At 35.1% G+C, this 18,703-nt stretch overlaps 2 protein-coding genes across 11 annotated transcripts in view; one reads left to right on the top strand and one right to left on the bottom strand.

Annotated features, from left to right (window-relative positions):
• The window catches only part of NTNG1 (netrin G1), a 157,573-nt gene that overhangs the window by 102,641 nt on the left and 36,229 nt on the right, over positions 1 to 18,703 (top strand). For 6 of the 10 annotated variants that reach the window (XR_010833357.1, XM_067001731.1, XM_067001734.1 and 3 more), the window contains exon 5: positions 2,525 to 2,551. Coding sequence is in view for 9 of the 10 variants with exons in the window: in XM_067001731.1 (XP_066857832.1) it covers positions 2,525 to 2,551 (27 nt within the window). In the remaining variant the exon portion in view is untranslated. Of the gene's footprint in view, positions 1 to 2,524; positions 2,552 to 12,599; positions 12,666 to 14,645; positions 14,706 to 18,703 lie in introns of all 10 variants that reach the window. The other 4 variants (XM_067001732.1, XM_067001736.1, XM_067001733.1 and 1 more) reach the window with 2 other exon arrangements.
• Positions 1 to 18,703, bottom strand: part of VAV3 (vav guanine nucleotide exchange factor 3) — a 275,359-nt gene that overhangs the window by 19,936 nt on the left and 236,720 nt on the right. The window contains exons 37-44 of the mRNA XM_048066888.2: positions 17,159 to 17,326; positions 15,738 to 15,820; positions 14,959 to 15,016; positions 12,840 to 12,893; positions 11,701 to 11,752; positions 7,289 to 7,492; positions 4,309 to 4,445; positions 3,455 to 3,526 (exon numbers count right to left, since the gene is read on the bottom strand). The gene's annotated coding sequence lies outside the window, so the exon portion shown is untranslated. The remainder of the gene's footprint in view (positions 1 to 3,454; positions 3,527 to 4,308; positions 4,446 to 7,288; positions 7,493 to 11,700; positions 11,753 to 12,839; positions 12,894 to 14,958; positions 15,017 to 15,737; positions 15,821 to 17,158; positions 17,327 to 18,703) is intronic.

The raw sequence follows: 18,703 nt of genomic DNA on the forward strand, positions 1-18,703 counted from the left end.
GACCATATGCAAGGAAAACACCATTTTTTTTTCTCTCAAGTAAAGCGAACATATTTAGATGCACTTACTGTGAACATGTAATATACCGAACTACCACCCCCAAATCAAGTTAAAAATAATAAATAGTACTGAAGACACGTTCGCCCTGAAATGTTTGTCATTTCAGGGGCAGGAGCTACCCCTGAACTTAGCATGCTTTACTCACTCTTTCCTCAGTATAGGACTCCATTACAATTAATAACCATCCTGGTAATTCCACGTGGAAGAAAATTTAGATGGAACATTGCTTTCGTTTGGGTATACTCAAGATACGTAAATGCAGTCACTCAGTTTTATTTATTTAGCGGTATGTGCCCGGTTCAGCTCTCTCTGTAATGTGCTCCCACCATGAAGCAGCATGCTATTCAAGGTTAGTCTCCACAGGGAGGGGTAACTGGTATTAACAAAAATCAAGCTGGTTACAGAAGATCACACAAACATGGAAACTCTGTACGGAAATAGCAAAAGAGCTTTTCAAACAGAACCTGAAGACAACGTAGCAAGGTTAATGCAGAGCCCTTCAGGCAAGCAGGCTTCTTATTCTCATTTTTCTCTGCCCAGGAAGCATTTACCACTATGAATTCATTGAAAATTTTCAAATAGAGTAAAAGGAGGAGAGCAGACTTGCAGGAAAACCTCTCCTTTTGCTACAGTCTGTTCAGGACAGAAAGGAAAGTGTATTTGTGTATGTGTGTAGGCGAGAAAGAGGTTTGAGGCGGGGGAGTATACCCGAAGGAAATACAAATACAAATTCACAGTGGAAGTGGAAGTGTGAGAACACAGGATCTGTACTTCATCTAATATTTTTGCACTTTCCGTCAGTGTATAAAGGAAAACGAATCCTGCTAATTTAAAACAGCTACAATGACTTGTAAAAAAATGAAACAAGTTGCTGTTGAAACTTTGGAGAAAAATGTTTGAAAATTGATTGTCTTTCTGACAATTAGGGCAAGGGGACAGAAGTTCTCTCACATTAATCTAACTGAAAATGACAATAATGAAATAAGCAATTTTTGTTGCGTTTAGAAAAAAAAACATGTTGTTCTATTATAATGGCATCCTTATTTAGCTTCTAATACTTACCACATGATTCTAAAATTCTGCAAAATACAAGTTAATCTCAGCAGAAATAGACAAAGTTTAGAAACAGCCTCTGAATGTGGGGCTCAGCCAGCCAGCACTAGGTGCTACCCCCAGTCCAGTGCCTGGGTGTAAAACCAAGGCGCTGCCATTCCAACACATGCCCCAGGACTGATGTGGTGAAACACCAAAGATCTATTTATGTCCACCATTCTGCATATGCAATTGCTTCAGCGTTGTCCTTGCCAAGCCACAGTTTCAAAATGATCCCAACTTGACTCCACCACCTTGCTTACACTGAGTATCATTTATCCGTAAGACATGGCTTTGCTCCAGCATGCTTAACTGCAGAACAAGGTCCATACCATCTCTAAGACAGAACTAAGATAGATTTTGAAAGAAGTATAGCAGATGTTTAATGGAGAAACACACAGATTTCTGCAGTAAAATGCATATCATTAAAGTCAGTAAAACTTACAAAAGGAAAACTGTATTTAACTGAGAGGATGTAAACATCCAGGGCTTAAGTACTGGTTTGCAATTTAACCCTGGAAACTAGGAACAGCACCAGTAGCAATATCATTTAATCTAAAGAAAATAGCATTTCAGGAAATATTTCATGTCCACATTTTTGAACATGAAGCTAGACACCTTTCAGGGCAGACATGACCTCAAGCTACGCATCTGGACTACTGAGAGATCCCATATTGCTAATTTAGCAGAGGAGTTTTACTCCTAAGCAGTCCCACCTCTTCTGGTAAATCTCACCTGCCACTGGAATGGTTTCCTTGCATTAATTCAGCTTAGGAATTGAAATGAAAGCAGGGAAAAAAAAATCAATGATAGGTTTAGTCAATATGACCAACCTAATGCATTAGATTGTTTTGCTCAATTACATTTCTTTTCCATAACTTAAGTAACCATCAGGTAAAAGATGAAAAAAATAGCTATATACAGTTAATGCAACAGAAGGTATCAACTGATTTAAGCAGCTGGCCAAAGCAGTTAGCAATGCAGTTATCCCTTGGTTAAATTATTTTCCTAGATCTGCATAATACATGCATGACTGATATTTTTATCTAAAGCATTAAACCTAATGCCTGGTTAGTTCAAATACAAAACTGTTCTGAACACATTCATGAAGTTCAGAGAGCTGGTATAGGTCCCAGAAATATCCATCTGTCAAGACATTTTAGTGGTCCCTGCAGTCTCATACTGAAAAATCTAAAGACCCTGCATTTTGAAAGGGCTGGATGCATATTGGTAATTGCTTGGTTTTAACTATCCATTGATACTATACTCTGAAAATTAGGAGAAAACTGTTTTCAGAATTTTAGGTGCAATAGTGTTGCTGACTACAGCAAAAAGCTAACAACACCTTTTCATTGTTTCTTTTTCTCTACAGGTATACCCAGTATTTCCAGTATTGGTAGTAAGTAATAAAAACAGTATCGTTTTGCATTGTCATTCAGCTTCTTGGATCTTATTTCCCAACATCCATTTCTGTTGTAGATAATGTTTCTCCGAAATGTGCTCTACAGTGAAGGGGCTATGTATTGGTTTACATTAACACATAACCATATTATGTGGTCAGAGAGAATGTCACTCCTGACAACACATATGCTTTCAGCCACAGATTTTCTGATCTGTTCTGATAAGCAGATGAAAGTTGAGTACTATAAAGCTGAGTGCTATACAGAGAATTAAGACCCTATTCTACAGAAAATATTTGTTGAATATATTTTGTATTTAAAAAAAAAAGTGCTTACTAATAACAGAGAAGTATAGGACCATTAATTGTCATGTATATATGAATGCTTAAATTCAAAGAGCAAATGGAAGAATTTATAAAAACACTTCTAATTTTTATGCAGTAGCTTAGCAGTTGTAGTGTACCTGTTGGAATCTTTGCATTACCTCCAGTGGCCTTTGAACCGAGCTTTCCTGCACAGAGCAAATAGAAGTGCAGAAAAAACACTTGCAATAACACTGCTTTTCTGTATGTTTTTAAAGCAATAAAATATTACACTTCAACTATGACAAAACCATAATGCTGTAAAGAACTGGTATATCAATGAAATAGATTATTCATTATGCAAGAACACTTAAAGGAAGAGCATGGTAACTCAGCTCTGAGTCTCAGCTGAGTTCCACAGCAGAGAAGTGCACATAGCGTGTTAGCTGCTTACAAATAAAGCACGGAGGTAAAAATGGTATCCTGGTGATGCTGACAGAATATTCCCCTCAGCTTTGCAGAGACTTCAGATAGAACTTGTGTGATGCAGGACTATCACAATGATAAAATACCACAATAGTAAAATACAATTTGCCATACCTGATATCCAGCTGAAAAATCTTCCACTAATTTGGGTGAAAGTGCCTTGCTTCTTATGATGCACGGTCAGGTCTGTCAATTTATAAATCAACTCAGTTTACTGAAGCTCATGAACAGCACTGATTTTTTAAACTCTAGACAGCAAGTTAAAGGTCATCAAAACTATCCTGCTTATAAATAAGAACAGTGCTAACAGCTGAATGCCATGACATGTGTTTTGTAGCTTTAAATAGCAAAACAGCATCAATGACAAGGACCTGCAAATGAAAGCCTTCAATTTTAATAATTTTCCTCCTTTAGTATCTCCTTTGACATTAGCATGAATGCAAATGCATAAAGATATGCTATTTTCAAAACCTTGAGTTTATATACATATTTTACAACCCAAAACAATGAACTAAATGAAAGAGAAAAGCTTATGTCAGTGTTATCAGGAATATCCTGCTATGAATAACAGAAATGGGATGAATGGGAAAATAGGTCTTTGAAGTATGGTTGTGCTATAGTTTCTCAGTATCTTGTTGCATGGACTATATGGTTGTTTTCACTTCACACTCCATACAGCCTTTGTCACCACATTTACCATTTCTGAGCATCAGCAGATGTTGGCCTTTGAAAACTTAATAGGGAAACTCAAATGCCTTTTAAACAATGGTGACCTGAAAGGATGCAATGTTGACCTCTTTGTGTTTTACACTGGGGTGATTAGTACCGTTTATCTATTAATAATGGAGAAAATCCTGTTTAACATGCCATAGGAAATACAAGAATTACTTCAAGTCTATGCTTTATCTTAAATACTCTGTAAACATCTTGGAGTAACGTGGTAGAATTCAACAAATTTATTTGCCTACCTGGAAAGGATGAAGCATGAGCATCTCTTCATGAGCACAAGTAAATACTGATAATCTGCTTGTTTTTTTCATGCTTTCTTTCTTAAATAGCTCAGGGGAAAAATAGCTCTTCTTGCACAATGTTTTGAACATCTTTCCTGTAGGATAGAAATAGCAGAATTATCAGTTAAACAAGGATAGAAACCATGAATTTATCCTGGTCTCTAAAAGAATTTAACAAAAGTACAATTAATACATAAAACCAAACAAGATTAATTAGTTGTGGCTGCTTTAATGGATTCTGCATGATTTTTTCTTTTGTCTATATTAATACAATATTTGTGTTCATATCAGCAGTGCTCCTCCCCACCTGAGGACAGGAAGTTATTCTCAGGAGATACAGTTGAGGTTTTATTTTGCCTGACAGCGAACAGTACTATGGGGGTATTGGCTTTTGTGTGCTTCGAGCTTTTCCTCTTATGTAAGACAAGGACAGGAAGGAGGGAAGGAATAAACACTAAACTGCCAGCATACAAATAACATGCCACTGCAACCAATGTTCATTAGACACTCTTAAGACTGCAATGAAAGCATGCCCAAGAGAAATAAAATATATTTAACTGCGTGCATATATACGTATCATTCTGGATCAAAAAATCATTCTGAATACAAAGGATCTCATCATTAAAGCAGCTCATCATTAAAGTTTGAGCACAAAGAAAGAGTGGTCATTAAGTAAACATCCTTTCTGATCATCTAGAAAAAAATAAATCAGAGCTTTCCCATTAAGGTCATTTGTACCTGCTGTTGTCTATCAATTGAGTAATAGGTTCTCCTGTCATTTCCAGCATTCTTGATTCTAGCACTGGCCCTTTCAACATTTTTCAGCCATGTTTGAAAAAATACTGGTGAGAGTGTTAGCAATTAATGAGTCCCAAAACCATTTCATAATTTAAGCTTTTATGATCAACAGTGCTTACATACAGTATTTTAATATTCTGAGAACTGCATTGTTTTACTTGCTAAAATAATCATTGTATAATTTCACATAGACCAACACACCAAAGTATTCGTTATTGTGACCCCATACCAAAGTAACTAATTTGTACATGTATGCCTTCAAAAACTTGAATCTTCTAACCTATAGCTTCTATCTTTATTCCTGTAAAGCATAACTCCACTAATTATGCTAAACAGTTTGTTATAAAGGGTATAATTAGATAGAGGATAAGATAGACATGATGTGCAAATAGCTCTGTGTGGGTGATTATCACCTTAAAGCCTGCTGGTGGCAGATGAGTCAGAATTTAGAGACAGACCATGCACCCCAGTGCAAGGTGCAATCAAGACAATCAGATGGTATTTTCAGCTTTGTTCGCTATATTTTTGTTCTTCTTTATAGCCGATTTCAAATTAAGAGAACTTTTTTGAACTTTTTTTTTTTGAATGATAATGAACGCGAGACACAAAAGTAAAATAGAGATTGAATGGGCACTCTTGTTTTACTGGTTTCTTAACCCTGAAAGATCTGGTAGATATGTTTCTGTAGTTAAAATAGCACTAATATGAATGTAGTTTTGTTTGTTTTACATCTTTGTTATGAAGTTTTAAAGTGGTAAATATAAATATTAAAAGGTTTTGAGAGCAAATACTAGAGGGGTTTTTTGTCTGTTTTTTTTTTTTTTTTTAACCATACTGGAAGTATTGTGGACATGATTTTGCCCCCTGGCAGCAACTGAAAAGTTCTCTCGTTAAATTTACAGTCACGAGATCAAAACCATTACAGTGCCAAACTCTGGACTAGAGTATATACGTAGCACACTGACATACATATATGTCAGTAGGATATGAACATGCATAACTAGGCTGTAGTTATTTCTCTGTTACCTGAGGTCAAGTTTTACAGAGATAACTCTATAGTTAAGAGACCCATTAAGATGTTTATCTCCTTCAGAACATGTAAATATTGTCTTCAGACTGTGTGTATATTATTTTGGACATACTAGCAAAATTGTCTTATTTCAATTCAATTTTATGCAAATCCAACTTTTTAATAAATATTAGTGTTAATCAGACACCTAGCCTAAGGCAATCACCTTATCTGAGTAACAGATTATGTCAAGGCAGTATCACTGTCTGTTTTTCCCTTCTTTACTTCAGTACCTCCAAGAACCCAGAATTTTCCACTTCAACAATTAAGTTTCTATGATAGTAAAATATTATGAGGCTGGCAAAAAGATACTGACAGCCTGTGTGGTATAATGCATTAATTTGAACACCAAATCTGAAAGAGAATTTAACATTCCAAATAGAGAAAAAAAAAAAAAAGTGAGTAGTTTATTCACCTGATAGGATTCACAACAAAGCTATTTTTCCTTCTGTATAAGTAGGATATTAGCCTTGAAGTTCTCTAAGCAGAATGCCTTTGCTGACCCCAGCACTGAACAGAAACCCACTCTTTGTGGAGTGATTTCTAGTGCCACGTCAGAAACTACCAACACTCCTCGAGGAAGCACCGATGAATTGTTGTGTTGGGATTTGGGGGAGCCTTTGTTTTAGTTTGTTTTGTTTTGCCAGATCCACCAATTTTAACAGATAAGAAGAGCCATTCTCTCTAGTTTAGTAGCCATGGCCAGTTTAGAGGCAGTTCAGTATTGTTTCTCATTCTTCATCCTGATTTACATTCATTGTTCTGAGTTAGTTAAAAGTCAGCGTATCAAATTGTCTTTTCAGGGCTTTTATGATTTGCTGTAATATGCAGGAGATTATTCATTTTCCTGCTATATTTGTTTTAGCTGTTAATGAACAATCAAGTGATAGGGATCTATGGAGACGCTAGAGATAGCAACATTTCAACAAGAACCATAGTACCTGTGGAAGAAACACTGCACTTGCAATATGCAAGTTTTGCTGCAGTTACTCAGAAAACTTTATGGAGAGAAAACAAGATCCGTAAAGATATTTAAAAATACAATATCATTAAAGCTTAGGAAGAAATTACCGTGGAAAAAAATGCATCTCTGTATCTTTTCTACTCTTTTTCTTTTTGTCCCTTAGACATGTAATCAGTTTATTTTGTAGAGTATAAGGGAAGAATGAGTCTTGAAATCAGCATTCTGATTTTTAAAACAGGTCTTGATTTACTGTTCTTCATCAGTTGTGAATTACAGTACAATAGTCCCAGTCCAACAGTGAATTCCAGCACCTTTGTAGGAAAAAAGCAGAACCATTCAAAATTTAAAAAGAACCACTCCCACAAACTATCAACAGAATTAGTTCTTTTTTCATGAGAAATTACATAAAATATTGCATTTAAAAATACCTGAATTCGTTGTGCATTTGTAATACTTCACTGGAAATACTTACAATTGAAGAATACTCCTTCACACCTCATTAGAGTGAGAACTAGCCAATGCTTTTGTTAAAAAGCAATGGATTTTTTTTCTGATAGCAGCTATAAGAATTTCCAGAACTGAATCACTGGATTTTTAAAGACTCAAAAAAGATCGCTTTCTTTTAGTCTAAGACAACAACTGGACACGTAAAGGACTAATTGCATTTAAATTCTTCCAACAGTTATAAAAGATGTTATGGCTGAGGAGCTGCCATAAAACAACCACATCTTGACATTTATGCAGAATTCTCCTTTCTTCAAAGGAACAGGTATGAAACTTCCTACATTGCTCCAAAAGGCCTAACATTGGCCCAGTATTTTTTTTAAATTTAATATTGGGTGATTTAAAAAAATAGTATCAGCATTTCTTCCCTTTTGAGGAGATAGATTTTCAGTATTATAGAAGTGCTGAAAGGCAAATTCTCATGAGGTATGTTATCATGACTTCAAACAGACCTAGAAATTCTGTAATAATGATCGTGTGATCTCTGCAAGAAGTGATGGCATGCCATCTGTCTAAACACATTCAATTATTCCAGCAGTTACTAAATTGCCACTGCCACAGATTTGAATGAGCTTTTTTATTATTTTTATTGTTTGTTTGTTTGTTTTGTTTAATATGAAACCTAAAACTGTTGTCATACATCTAATTCCACTGTGCTCAACAGACATGTATACTGTGGAAGAAACAATCTTTACTTTGTTACTCATTGTTTAAAACAGGCAGTGGCAAGGTCAGTTTTCAATGACTTGGACTTCTACTAGAATCATTAAACTTACATTGACAAGTTTTTAGTACTTTTTGTGTTTTAAGTAAAAGTTTCACAACCATTAATAAACATCTTAAAGTCTCTCTCACTAAGGTTCCTAATGATAATGTAAATAAGTAATGATAGTAGTGAACACAAGTCAACACAAGTGCTCCCTGTCTACCATTTGAGTGAGTATTACTTAAGACTTACTGATTTAATAACAGTAATTTTCAGCAAATGCATTGCTTGTGGACAGGTCAGCTTAAACAGTATAGGAGGTGAAAACATCCTAGTCTGCTGCAGAGCAGATGCCCAGGTAGCAGGGTCATCTTCACATGCTGCATCACCTGTCCTCTTTTTCCATCCCCTAGGAAGGATAAGTCCCTCTCAGTGGGAGGGCTTAAAATACATTTTAATTTTATTTTCAGCTCAGTACTTGGTTGAAGTGAGAAACAAGCAAAATGCTGATTAATTTCTGCCAACATCATGACAAGTTTTTTCATGTGCAGCCGTCTGGCTGGAATAAGGTTGAAATGACCTGTTTCATTTCTGTTATTTCCCCAATTCAAAACCATGATGTGGCATGTGGTGCAGATTGCATTTCCAGGGAATATTTGAAACATATTTCCTTTATTTAATATCACGGGTAATTCTAATACTATGTATCCAAAACAGGCATTTGAGTTTGGGAGGCAGGAAATGATCATACACCTAGTAAACAGACAACCAGCTTTTCCTTACTTCATGAAAATAAGATTTTTCCATGAGTTATTTTCTGCATATAATTGTCTTTCAAACAATAGGAACTAAAACCACAGAATTTTTCAATGCAAATTTAAAATGACATGGCTGATTTTCTGCTCTCTCATATATCTCACATACCTTTACTCTTAAAGGTGCCTACAGTATCTTTAAATAATACACTAAAATGGATTTTTAGAAGCTCTTTTTCACATATCTGTAGCCTTGTTTACCCAGAATGATTATCTTAGAACATATTGCAATAGAGTAATATCCTAGATTCATCCAGTGCATGTTCTAGAATACCTATGCCAAAATTAATTATTCCAGAAAATAAGTACTTGAGTAACAGAATAGAGCATGCAAACACAAAACTGTTCTGGAAGAGCTTAGTTTATCTAGTCAACTTCTCTCTAAATAGGATGTTTTGTGGTGATCACTGAGGACTAGAAATATTTTCACAAATTGCTATAAAAGAATGACTAGCTGCTAAATGAATCGTACTGATGTCTGTTCAAAAAATGACTCTTCTGCTCCAATATACTTGTGGGAATGATCGTCAACCTTCTTTGACTTGGAAGTTTCACATATGTTTTTAGATAAAGCATTGAAAATCATCTCCATTGGAAAAAAAAATCAAAGATAAGACAACTGACTTTTATCAGAAAACATAATCTCGGTGATAATACATTTCATGCGTAAGGACATAGGAAAAAATTATCTTTACCAAAGATTAAAAAAAATGAAGTGAGTAATAGAGTGAGTAATAGAAGCATTAAGCCTCCTGGAGCATTACCAAGCAGCCCAGAGCCACTGAAGAAAGCATCTGGTTTCTACTGGATATGACCCTGAACCGTATCATCTGACTTTGAAGTTGACCCTGCTGTGAGCACAGGAACAAATGACCTCCACAAGTCCCTTCTAAGATGGTTATAATTATCACTAATAACTAGTAATAATCACTTGTAAAAAATCTTAGTTGTTCATCTTCAGACACAGTAAATATGCTCTTAATTATTTTGGATGCCCATTAAGAAACTCAGCTGAATATAATCTAATTTAAAGGATCAGGGAAGTTTTAATTATTTTGTAGCAAATCACAATCTCCATTTTAAGTCAGTTTGCTAAAATGAGCACAGATCTATAGCATTTATAGGATTACTTAGAAATATGTAACACTGATTCTCTGTCACACAAGTAATGATATCATTTGGACAAGACAAGAGATTCCTTGGGGAAATCATTATCAGAATAAAAGCTTATCTGATTTCATATATAGGACCTACAGTTTATTAAGTGACAGATATACCAGAGGGTTAGTCCTAAGGCATTACAAAGCTTTGATGCTATTACTTTTATAACTGTTACTATCTAGGCCAATTCGCATGTGAATTTTTGAAGTAGGGATGCCACTCAACGTTCAGCAACCGAAGTAGGGTATTATAAGTTCCTGTCTGAAATGTGATGGGTTTTCTGCAACAACTGTGATGTTGGATGATGGTTAAAAGACAAAAAGGCTCAGGGGACAGAAAGAAAATGTAATCAAAGATTCTTTTTCCTTTTTAGCTCACGATTTTCATGCATATTCCTTAATATCCAGTCTCTTCAAACACTTTGGTCAAGCCTAAGTGTTCCTAAAATTTTACCAAAACTTTAACGGTGAATTAACTGTGCAAGCAATTTGTCAGCATTTCAAACTTATTTACCATAACCAGTCAGCCAGTGTTTCAGGAGGAGGAGGAAGGTATGTGGAATCAGAATCATTTAGTGTACCAGGGTTATCATGCCACCTCAGTAAGTATGGCTTTTAGATAGCTTTTTTCATGCACTGACTACTCTGTTTGCACTTCCTATGTGTGTGAATTGGTGGATCTGATTAGTAGAGGCAGGTTATTTTTAATCAAGACATAGACTGCTCGAGAATCTACTAAACCAACTTGGTTTCCCTTTCTTCTGTTTTCTTGACTGATAAGGAAAAAGCACAAAAATGTAAGATTAAGATATGTATATATATATATAGATCATATAGATGATGTAGATATATAATTAGATCAACACTTGACTGATTCGATTGCAGAAGACTACCTAACAGTAAATGGCACAGTACAGGCCATTATCCCTTCCTTGAATTGCTCTCTCCTGGAGGACTTTTGGGACATTCATCCACACCCAGCCAAATTCTCTTCACCTTTGACATATGGGTCAGAAGATACAATAGAAAACGAATATAGTCCTCCTTCCACATCAGATGTTGAAGCACCAGTCTTTTTCTCTTAGCTTCCCTGAAGGTCTTCCACTAAGACTGACATACCAGTGAATCACACCTGCTTCAAAAAGACCTACAAGCATAGACCCTTGATGCCAAAAAGATGTAATGACTGCAATCCATTCACTACTCAAGTGAATTCCTTGTATGTAGAAATAAAATAGCCATCTCCCCATTTTTATCACCGCTATGTAGGCTGATGTGACCATTAAGAAGTTTTCTATTCAGCTCAGAAAGGAAGTAACAGCTGCAGTACTCACAGAAGACAAAAATGTCCAAATCTGATATCCAAAGCTAGGCAGATGGGAGCTGCTAATGAAGACAGAGAACAGAAAAAGAAGTAGAACATAAATATCACGTCCCACATCAGAACCAAAGAGGCTTTCAACCACCCAGCTCACACCCTTTACTTGCTCCCAGTTCCTGCAGCCAGCACCATTCCTGTTAAGGGTTACCACTCTGCCCTAAGCCAGCCCCAAAACACATTGAACTAAAGGAAATGAAACTCTGAAAAGACATACCTAATACTTTTGTTCAGAAGCAAAATGCCACTATATGGAGATAACATCTTATTTAGGGCCCTTAAGAACTGTATACACTTTGTTTTTACCAAAAAAAAAAAAAAACAATCTGGGAAATAGATTAGTAGAGGTGATAGGAAACAGATACAATACACAAAAATGTGAGAGCAAAGAAAAGGTTCACTCTACTGGTGAATATGTTTCGATAGCAAAAGTATAATTCACTCAATAAGGCCTTAAACCAGGATGCTACGGTAAGATATGTGTCTTTGGTAAGAAATTCGTATTTGTCTGATATTGTCATTTTATCTCTACAGAGCAGATTAACAGAACACATTTCTATTTTGTTCCTGGCGTTAGAACCAAATATATTGGTCTTGGGTATCTTCTCATCAAGAACAATATTTTAAACCATGGAAGATAAATTGTTATGCACAGTATTTTATGTCCATTTGGTGTTTTGGGAATCATCAATTGCTTGTTTTCTTGTTTAATGTGGAGTCATGTACTGTTCAAGTGCAACTTAGACTAGTACAGAAATGGATGTTTGTAGTCTATGTCTTTGTCCATATGCTTGCCTGTTTAGAACAATATCACATATGTAAATAACAAAACCTGATTTTTCCTGATGCATGCAGATCCTCCAAAGTTTGATAGGATATGGCCGAATATTTCTTCCCTTGAGGTTTCTAAACCAAATCAAGGTAGGATGCTGTAAAATTCCTAGTGGTCTAAAATTACTGAAATTGCTTCCTAAGAGTCCCACATGGCAACAAAAGTAGTAACAATGATAATCCAACTCATTTTTCTTTCAGTGCTGAGTAATGTTATTCTGTGAGAAAAATATCTGCAGAATTTAAACATAAAGCAAACCTTACCTGAAAAGAGCATTTTTCAAAACTAAGATCACACACAACATCACTGCATAAAGTCTGGAAAAGTAGAAACACAGGTTTATAAGTACCGATATACATTAAGTTGAACAGAAGTCCCAGGATAATGTTGGACTTGTATAAACTATAGTCTATATTATGAGTAAGTTTTGAGATTTTTGAGTGCGAAAGATTGTCATCGTCTACATCAAACCCATGTGTTAATGTCCTATTTCCACGTGTTTTTTTTTCCCAAGTGAGCTGGGAATTCTTAGCTTGTGTGACATCCCCAATACAAGTACATTCTCTGCAGAATAGACTCTCAGTTCTCTGCAATTCAAGTGCCACACAAAATATTATTTGCAGACTTTGGCACGATGATTAGCATTGAAAGTGACAGAACAACTTTTAAAGATTAGTAATAAAACAGAAGTACGATTCTTTGTTAATTGAAGTTGTATTCAGCTATATACAATACATTTCATAATTATTGTTCGATGTAAAAAACAATGTCCTTTTGTTCTCCTTATTTACTGTCCCAGTAGCCATTCACTCCCAAGAAATCCCTGTAAAAATTTGGCCTGTGGCTTGCTCTGACAGTTCAGAGTGTCTTTTCTTGCCTATAACACATACAGATGGAGAATGAAAAGGTGATGTAGAAAATAGCTACTAATCTGAACAAAATGTATTAGGAATTTGTTGGGAAGTTACTTTAGAAGGGCTGTAGTTTTATATCCATTGATCAGTGACCAAACTGACACATAAGTATGTATAAAACCTAATGTACTACATGTGCTTCCCACAAAAAAATAGAAAATCCCAATTCACCTGTACTCTCTATAAGGATTAGCAATATATTTCAGTTTGCATTATTCACATGTTTTGAATTAAATAAACATGATGAAGTGATACTTAGCATTCTAATAATTTCATTTGGCCATTTTTTTGTTGTTGTTTTTTTCTTTTTTTTTTTTTTTCAAAATTTTGTCTGTGTTCCTTAAACAAACAAAATACAGAGTACATCTCTGCTCCTCTGCTCTCTGCAAGGATTAGTCTACATTATTCACAGGAATTTTAAATCTAAATATTCCTGATAAAATGACACTCAGCATTTATAATGAATTTCACAGCTTAATCAATTATACTGCTTGTGTTCTAAGACTTAACTTCATTGCACAATACGTCTTGAACAGAACAAAATTACTCATTGTTTCTTCCCTAGTAAATAAGAGCCAGCTTTAGTAAATATAATTTTGACATTTTGTTATGGAGCAGAAAACACAAAAAATTATAAGTATTTATATTCCAATTATGTGTTTGCAGCATATTGTTACAGTGTTTCACAATTATTTTAAATTAATACTTCAGTCAAGTATAGCATATAATGAGAATAATTACAAAAATCTGCCTACAGTTTATATTATTTTATTGTGTTTTCTTTGTTTATATTATTAGGCCAGAGTAAATTTAATAAAACCATTCGCAGCCCACAGCGGTTACCATACAGTCATTGGTCACGGATTGAGAGAAATTATCATATAATCACTAACACAAAATTGCCAAAGTGTGCAGATGTGAATAACTTTCCCCTTATCTTGGATCAAAAGCTCAAATGACTCAGTAGTTGGTACCTATAATTCATTTTCACCAAGTTTCACCCTTTCCTAACAAAACAGTGACCATTGTTAAAGTTAAATTTAACACTGTAAAAGTTAATTTAAAAAAGGAAAATAAAGAAGTATATTTTAGTCTTTTGATTTGTTCCTATACAAAATCTTTTCTAATTTACTGTTCATTTTATTACCTGTACAGTTGCTCCCAAATTAACTATGACAACTGTTTCTTCTGTTCAAGTTGCAAACCACAACAGAGGTAGGAATTCTTGGATTCATACAGTGATTTCATAGTGCTATGTGTTGTGAAAACATTGCACTGTATGAATCTGGAATATCTGTGAAGTGTACCCATCAGCTTACTGGTGAGGCATCTTTGTTGATGACAAGAGAAACATTAAGTCACATAAATATAAACCATACAGAGAAAAAATAAATATGCTTCTGTGGCACTGTGGCATATAAGGTTACATGTCATTTGTTTTTAAAGGAATTAAAAATAAGAATATTACCATTCAGATTATTGCCTAGAGAGCAAATTGTTGGTAGAGATTTCTTTTCCTCACCAATCTGCATAAATTGTGAAAAGGAAACAAATAGATTAGTTGAGGTCATACAATACATAAAAATGTCAATTGTCCATATCATCAAGACGTATCTGTAAATGCCATGGAGTGTAGTACATACTTATGTCTTCTAATGCATTGTAAGTGTGCCTTACATCTTCATTTTATTGTAACAGTGCACAAACTGAGAGTGTAGGCATTACATTTTGAACTGATATTTAAATGTTTTATCAAAATAACGGAATTATACAGACATTATGAAAGATGCCAATATTCTCTCAGTAACGTCCAGGCAACCTGTTTTGTTTGCATCTCTATCATTTATAGTCAACTCTGAGATCTTCTCACTGGTTTTCCTCATCAATTTATCTGTAAAGAGTACATATAAAGATGCTTTGTCTTTCTGTAGCTTCTGTGAATATCTCATTAATCATGAAATGCACATTAGTAAGGATTTGAGAAATCAACAAGCGTTTGAACTTAGGTTTGATCCATTTGATGAGATCATAACTGTTACAAAGCAGGTAATTTCTAAGGTTACAAGGAAATCTTTGTATTTCATAGCATACAAAGGATGAGCTCAGTTATGGGAAAACGAAGAAGAAAAAATATTTAAATGATTTCTGAAAGCACTTTTCTTGAAATACTTTTTGTTCTTTTGATTAGAAAATGACATTGATAGCTGTCTCATGCATTACCAGTCTTCATTTTAAAATTGTGCTTACTTTCCATGTGTGTTTACCGTTGTTTCATGTGATGACATCTCATATTTTACCAGTCCCAGCTGAACCTTGAGCTGAACCTAGTCCTGATAGCACAACAATATATCATCTCAAAGATGTAAAACCATAGCATTATAACAGGGAAGAAAAAAGATCATTCAGTTTATAGAAACAAAACAATTAAATGATCAACCTTTTCATGAGCTTCCTTCAATAGGTAATTTTATTATGTTTTATACAACAGGAGCGGGGTTGTCACAATAGAATCATTCCATTGGGAATCATCTTTAAAGGTTCATACAGTCAATTCTTTTATGAGATGGCAAGGAATTTGACAATTCTGAATCATCCAAAGATAATTATCAAATCTAACATGGCTATCTCATCTCCCATCTCCCTTTTTCCTTCACATTGAACACACCTAGCTAGCTTTACCTCTCTGAGGTTTTATTTTCCAAACCATTTACTCCTTGTTGTTATTCAGCTTTATACTATCTCTAATCTTACATGTCTTTTCTGACATATGGTGCTCAGAACTGAATGCAGCATTTTCTAGCACAGTCAGCTCGTGTCATTTCAATGTTGTTAAACCATTTGCAGCCTGATTTTGGTACATTCCCCCTTATCTCTTTCAGTGACTGTGTGGCTTGGCCAGTGCATGAAAGTCATGATGCTGCTAGCCAGACGCTTGCTAAAAACCTTAAATTGTGCTTCTGACACTTCTAATATGCTGGCTACTTTCTGGTCTTTGTGCTGGTTTAGGTGAATCACATGATAAGCTAGAAGGCCATACAGCACTGACAGCTATCAGACTCCCAGCTGCCATGATGCTGAGTGCAATTATACGTTTTGTGTGAGTAATTCAGGGTAGTACCTCATGAAACTCATGGAGAAATCACTTCCCTTTCAATCATATGCAGACCCTTTACATAGCTTGTTATTACTATTATTTATTTTTAATAAACCTAAAGATGTATAAATGATCACTGATCAGGCCAACAGCAATAAAAGAATAAGTTCGTATGATTGCATTAGCAAAATAGAAACAACCAAAAATCATAAAAAATTGGCTATAATAATAAAGGGACTTTAGTTACCTTGTCCTGGCTTTTTATTTTTTTTCTCCTCTGCCATTACTAATCTTTGATCAGATGTTAGACCATTTCAGTTAACCCAGATTTTTTTAGTATATCATATGGCATTTACCAGTGTAAAGATGAAGATTCCTAGAGCTTTTCAGCACAATTGTTACAAAACAGAGTATCCACTAAAATCATAGAATAACATGAATTGGAAAAGACCCACAAGGATCACCATGTCCAACTCCTGACTCTACACAGAGCAACCTAAGAGTTAAATCATATCTAAGAGCATTTTCAAAAAGTTTCTTTAACACCGACAGGCTTGGGGCCATAACCACTTACCAGGAGAGCTTGTTCCAGGGGCTAACCACCCTCTCGGTAAAAACTTTTTTCCTAATATTCAGTCTGAACTTCCCCTGATGCAGCCTTTACCATTCCCTCCATTCTGTCACTGGTCACCAGAGAAGAAATCAGCACTTCCCTCTCCCCCACTGATGAGGAAGTTGGAGACTGCAATGAAGTCAAGAATTGGTCTCATTAATTACCCTTAATATTGATAAGACACATCTGAACTTTTGTAGTCCCTCTGAATATATTGAAGAGTGTATGTGTACATCAAACTGAGCCTTTCATAACTATTTAATGCTTCTTTAGTCAAGTTCATAACTTGTAGCAAGCCCTGTTAAAGCAGTGAATTATTTTATGTGCAGCTTTGTTTCCTGTGCTTTTGTAATAGCCAATTATGTGTTGTAGTAGTATTACTAAAGGTCATATCACAGTTTCAGAGTGGAAGTAGCACAGTCATTCATTCACAGAATGCTATTTTAAACACACAAGATGAGGTAGTATAGTCTGATTTACTGTCACTTATTTACAGCCTGCATATTTTTGTAACATAAAAATGTATTATTATTCTGCTGCCCATTACTGTTTCAAAAAGCAATGTAAATTCTTTCCTGTAAATTCACCTGCAGTGTGATTACATTTAGCCACAAGTCTAAGGAACATAACAGCATAGTATCTTCTTGCCAAAACAAGTTATGTAATGGGGGCAGAAGACAGGTTCTTTCTCAAAGCAGAGACTAAGACAGCATTGCTTCTTAATCTGAGCTTCAGAAGGATCATAATGCCTATCTCCAACCAATCTTTCTTATTTTAGAAATAAAACATTAAAATTTAGCATTGTAACAATTTTCACTGTGATCCTTTTTGCTAGCACTAGCTTCTACTTTTAGGTCTGTTGCCCCTTCCCTGTGCAGTTTTTACTCAGGTAAGATGGATATGCTAGTGGAGAAATAGTGCTGGGCAGCTGGCTAAAACGCTGAATCTCACTGACCAGTTGCAAAAGAGAAACATTAACACTTTTTTCCTCCCTACTCAAATATGTCAAGTGGTAGCATATTGAGACTGAAAAACCAAGTGTTTTACCGTACTCCAGCAGTTAGAGGCATCAAAATTATTAGACTGACATGAACTGTGAACATTACTTCATCAATGTAATATCAAAGAGAATGAGAGTGTGTATATGTTAACTATGAATATGTAAATTGAATTAATGTTTCCTGGCAGCCAAAAGACAGCTCTCAAGATTGAAACTTATGTTATGTTAAGCAATATAGATAAAAGAAAAGATGCAATCTATTTATAGTCTGCTAGATCAGACAACAGCAAAAGCATATATGTATTTTTACATAACATGTTCATGAATATGTACTGACTTTTTTTTTTTAATAAAAATATAAACAGGAACAAAGTTTGTATCTGAAGCCCTACATCAACAACCAGTGGGCTCACTGGGTGCCCCACCACAATCAGCAGTGTACTTTAGAAAATACAGAAGGGACTTGGTCCCTGCCATGTATTTCCAAAATTAACATTTTACATCCT

Source organism: Anser cygnoides, chromosome 8, assembly GCF_040182565.1.
Source record: "Anser cygnoides isolate HZ-2024a breed goose chromosome 8, Taihu_goose_T2T_genome, whole genome shotgun sequence".
Classification (NCBI taxonomy): Eukaryota; Metazoa; Chordata; class Aves; order Anseriformes; family Anatidae; genus Anser; species Anser cygnoides.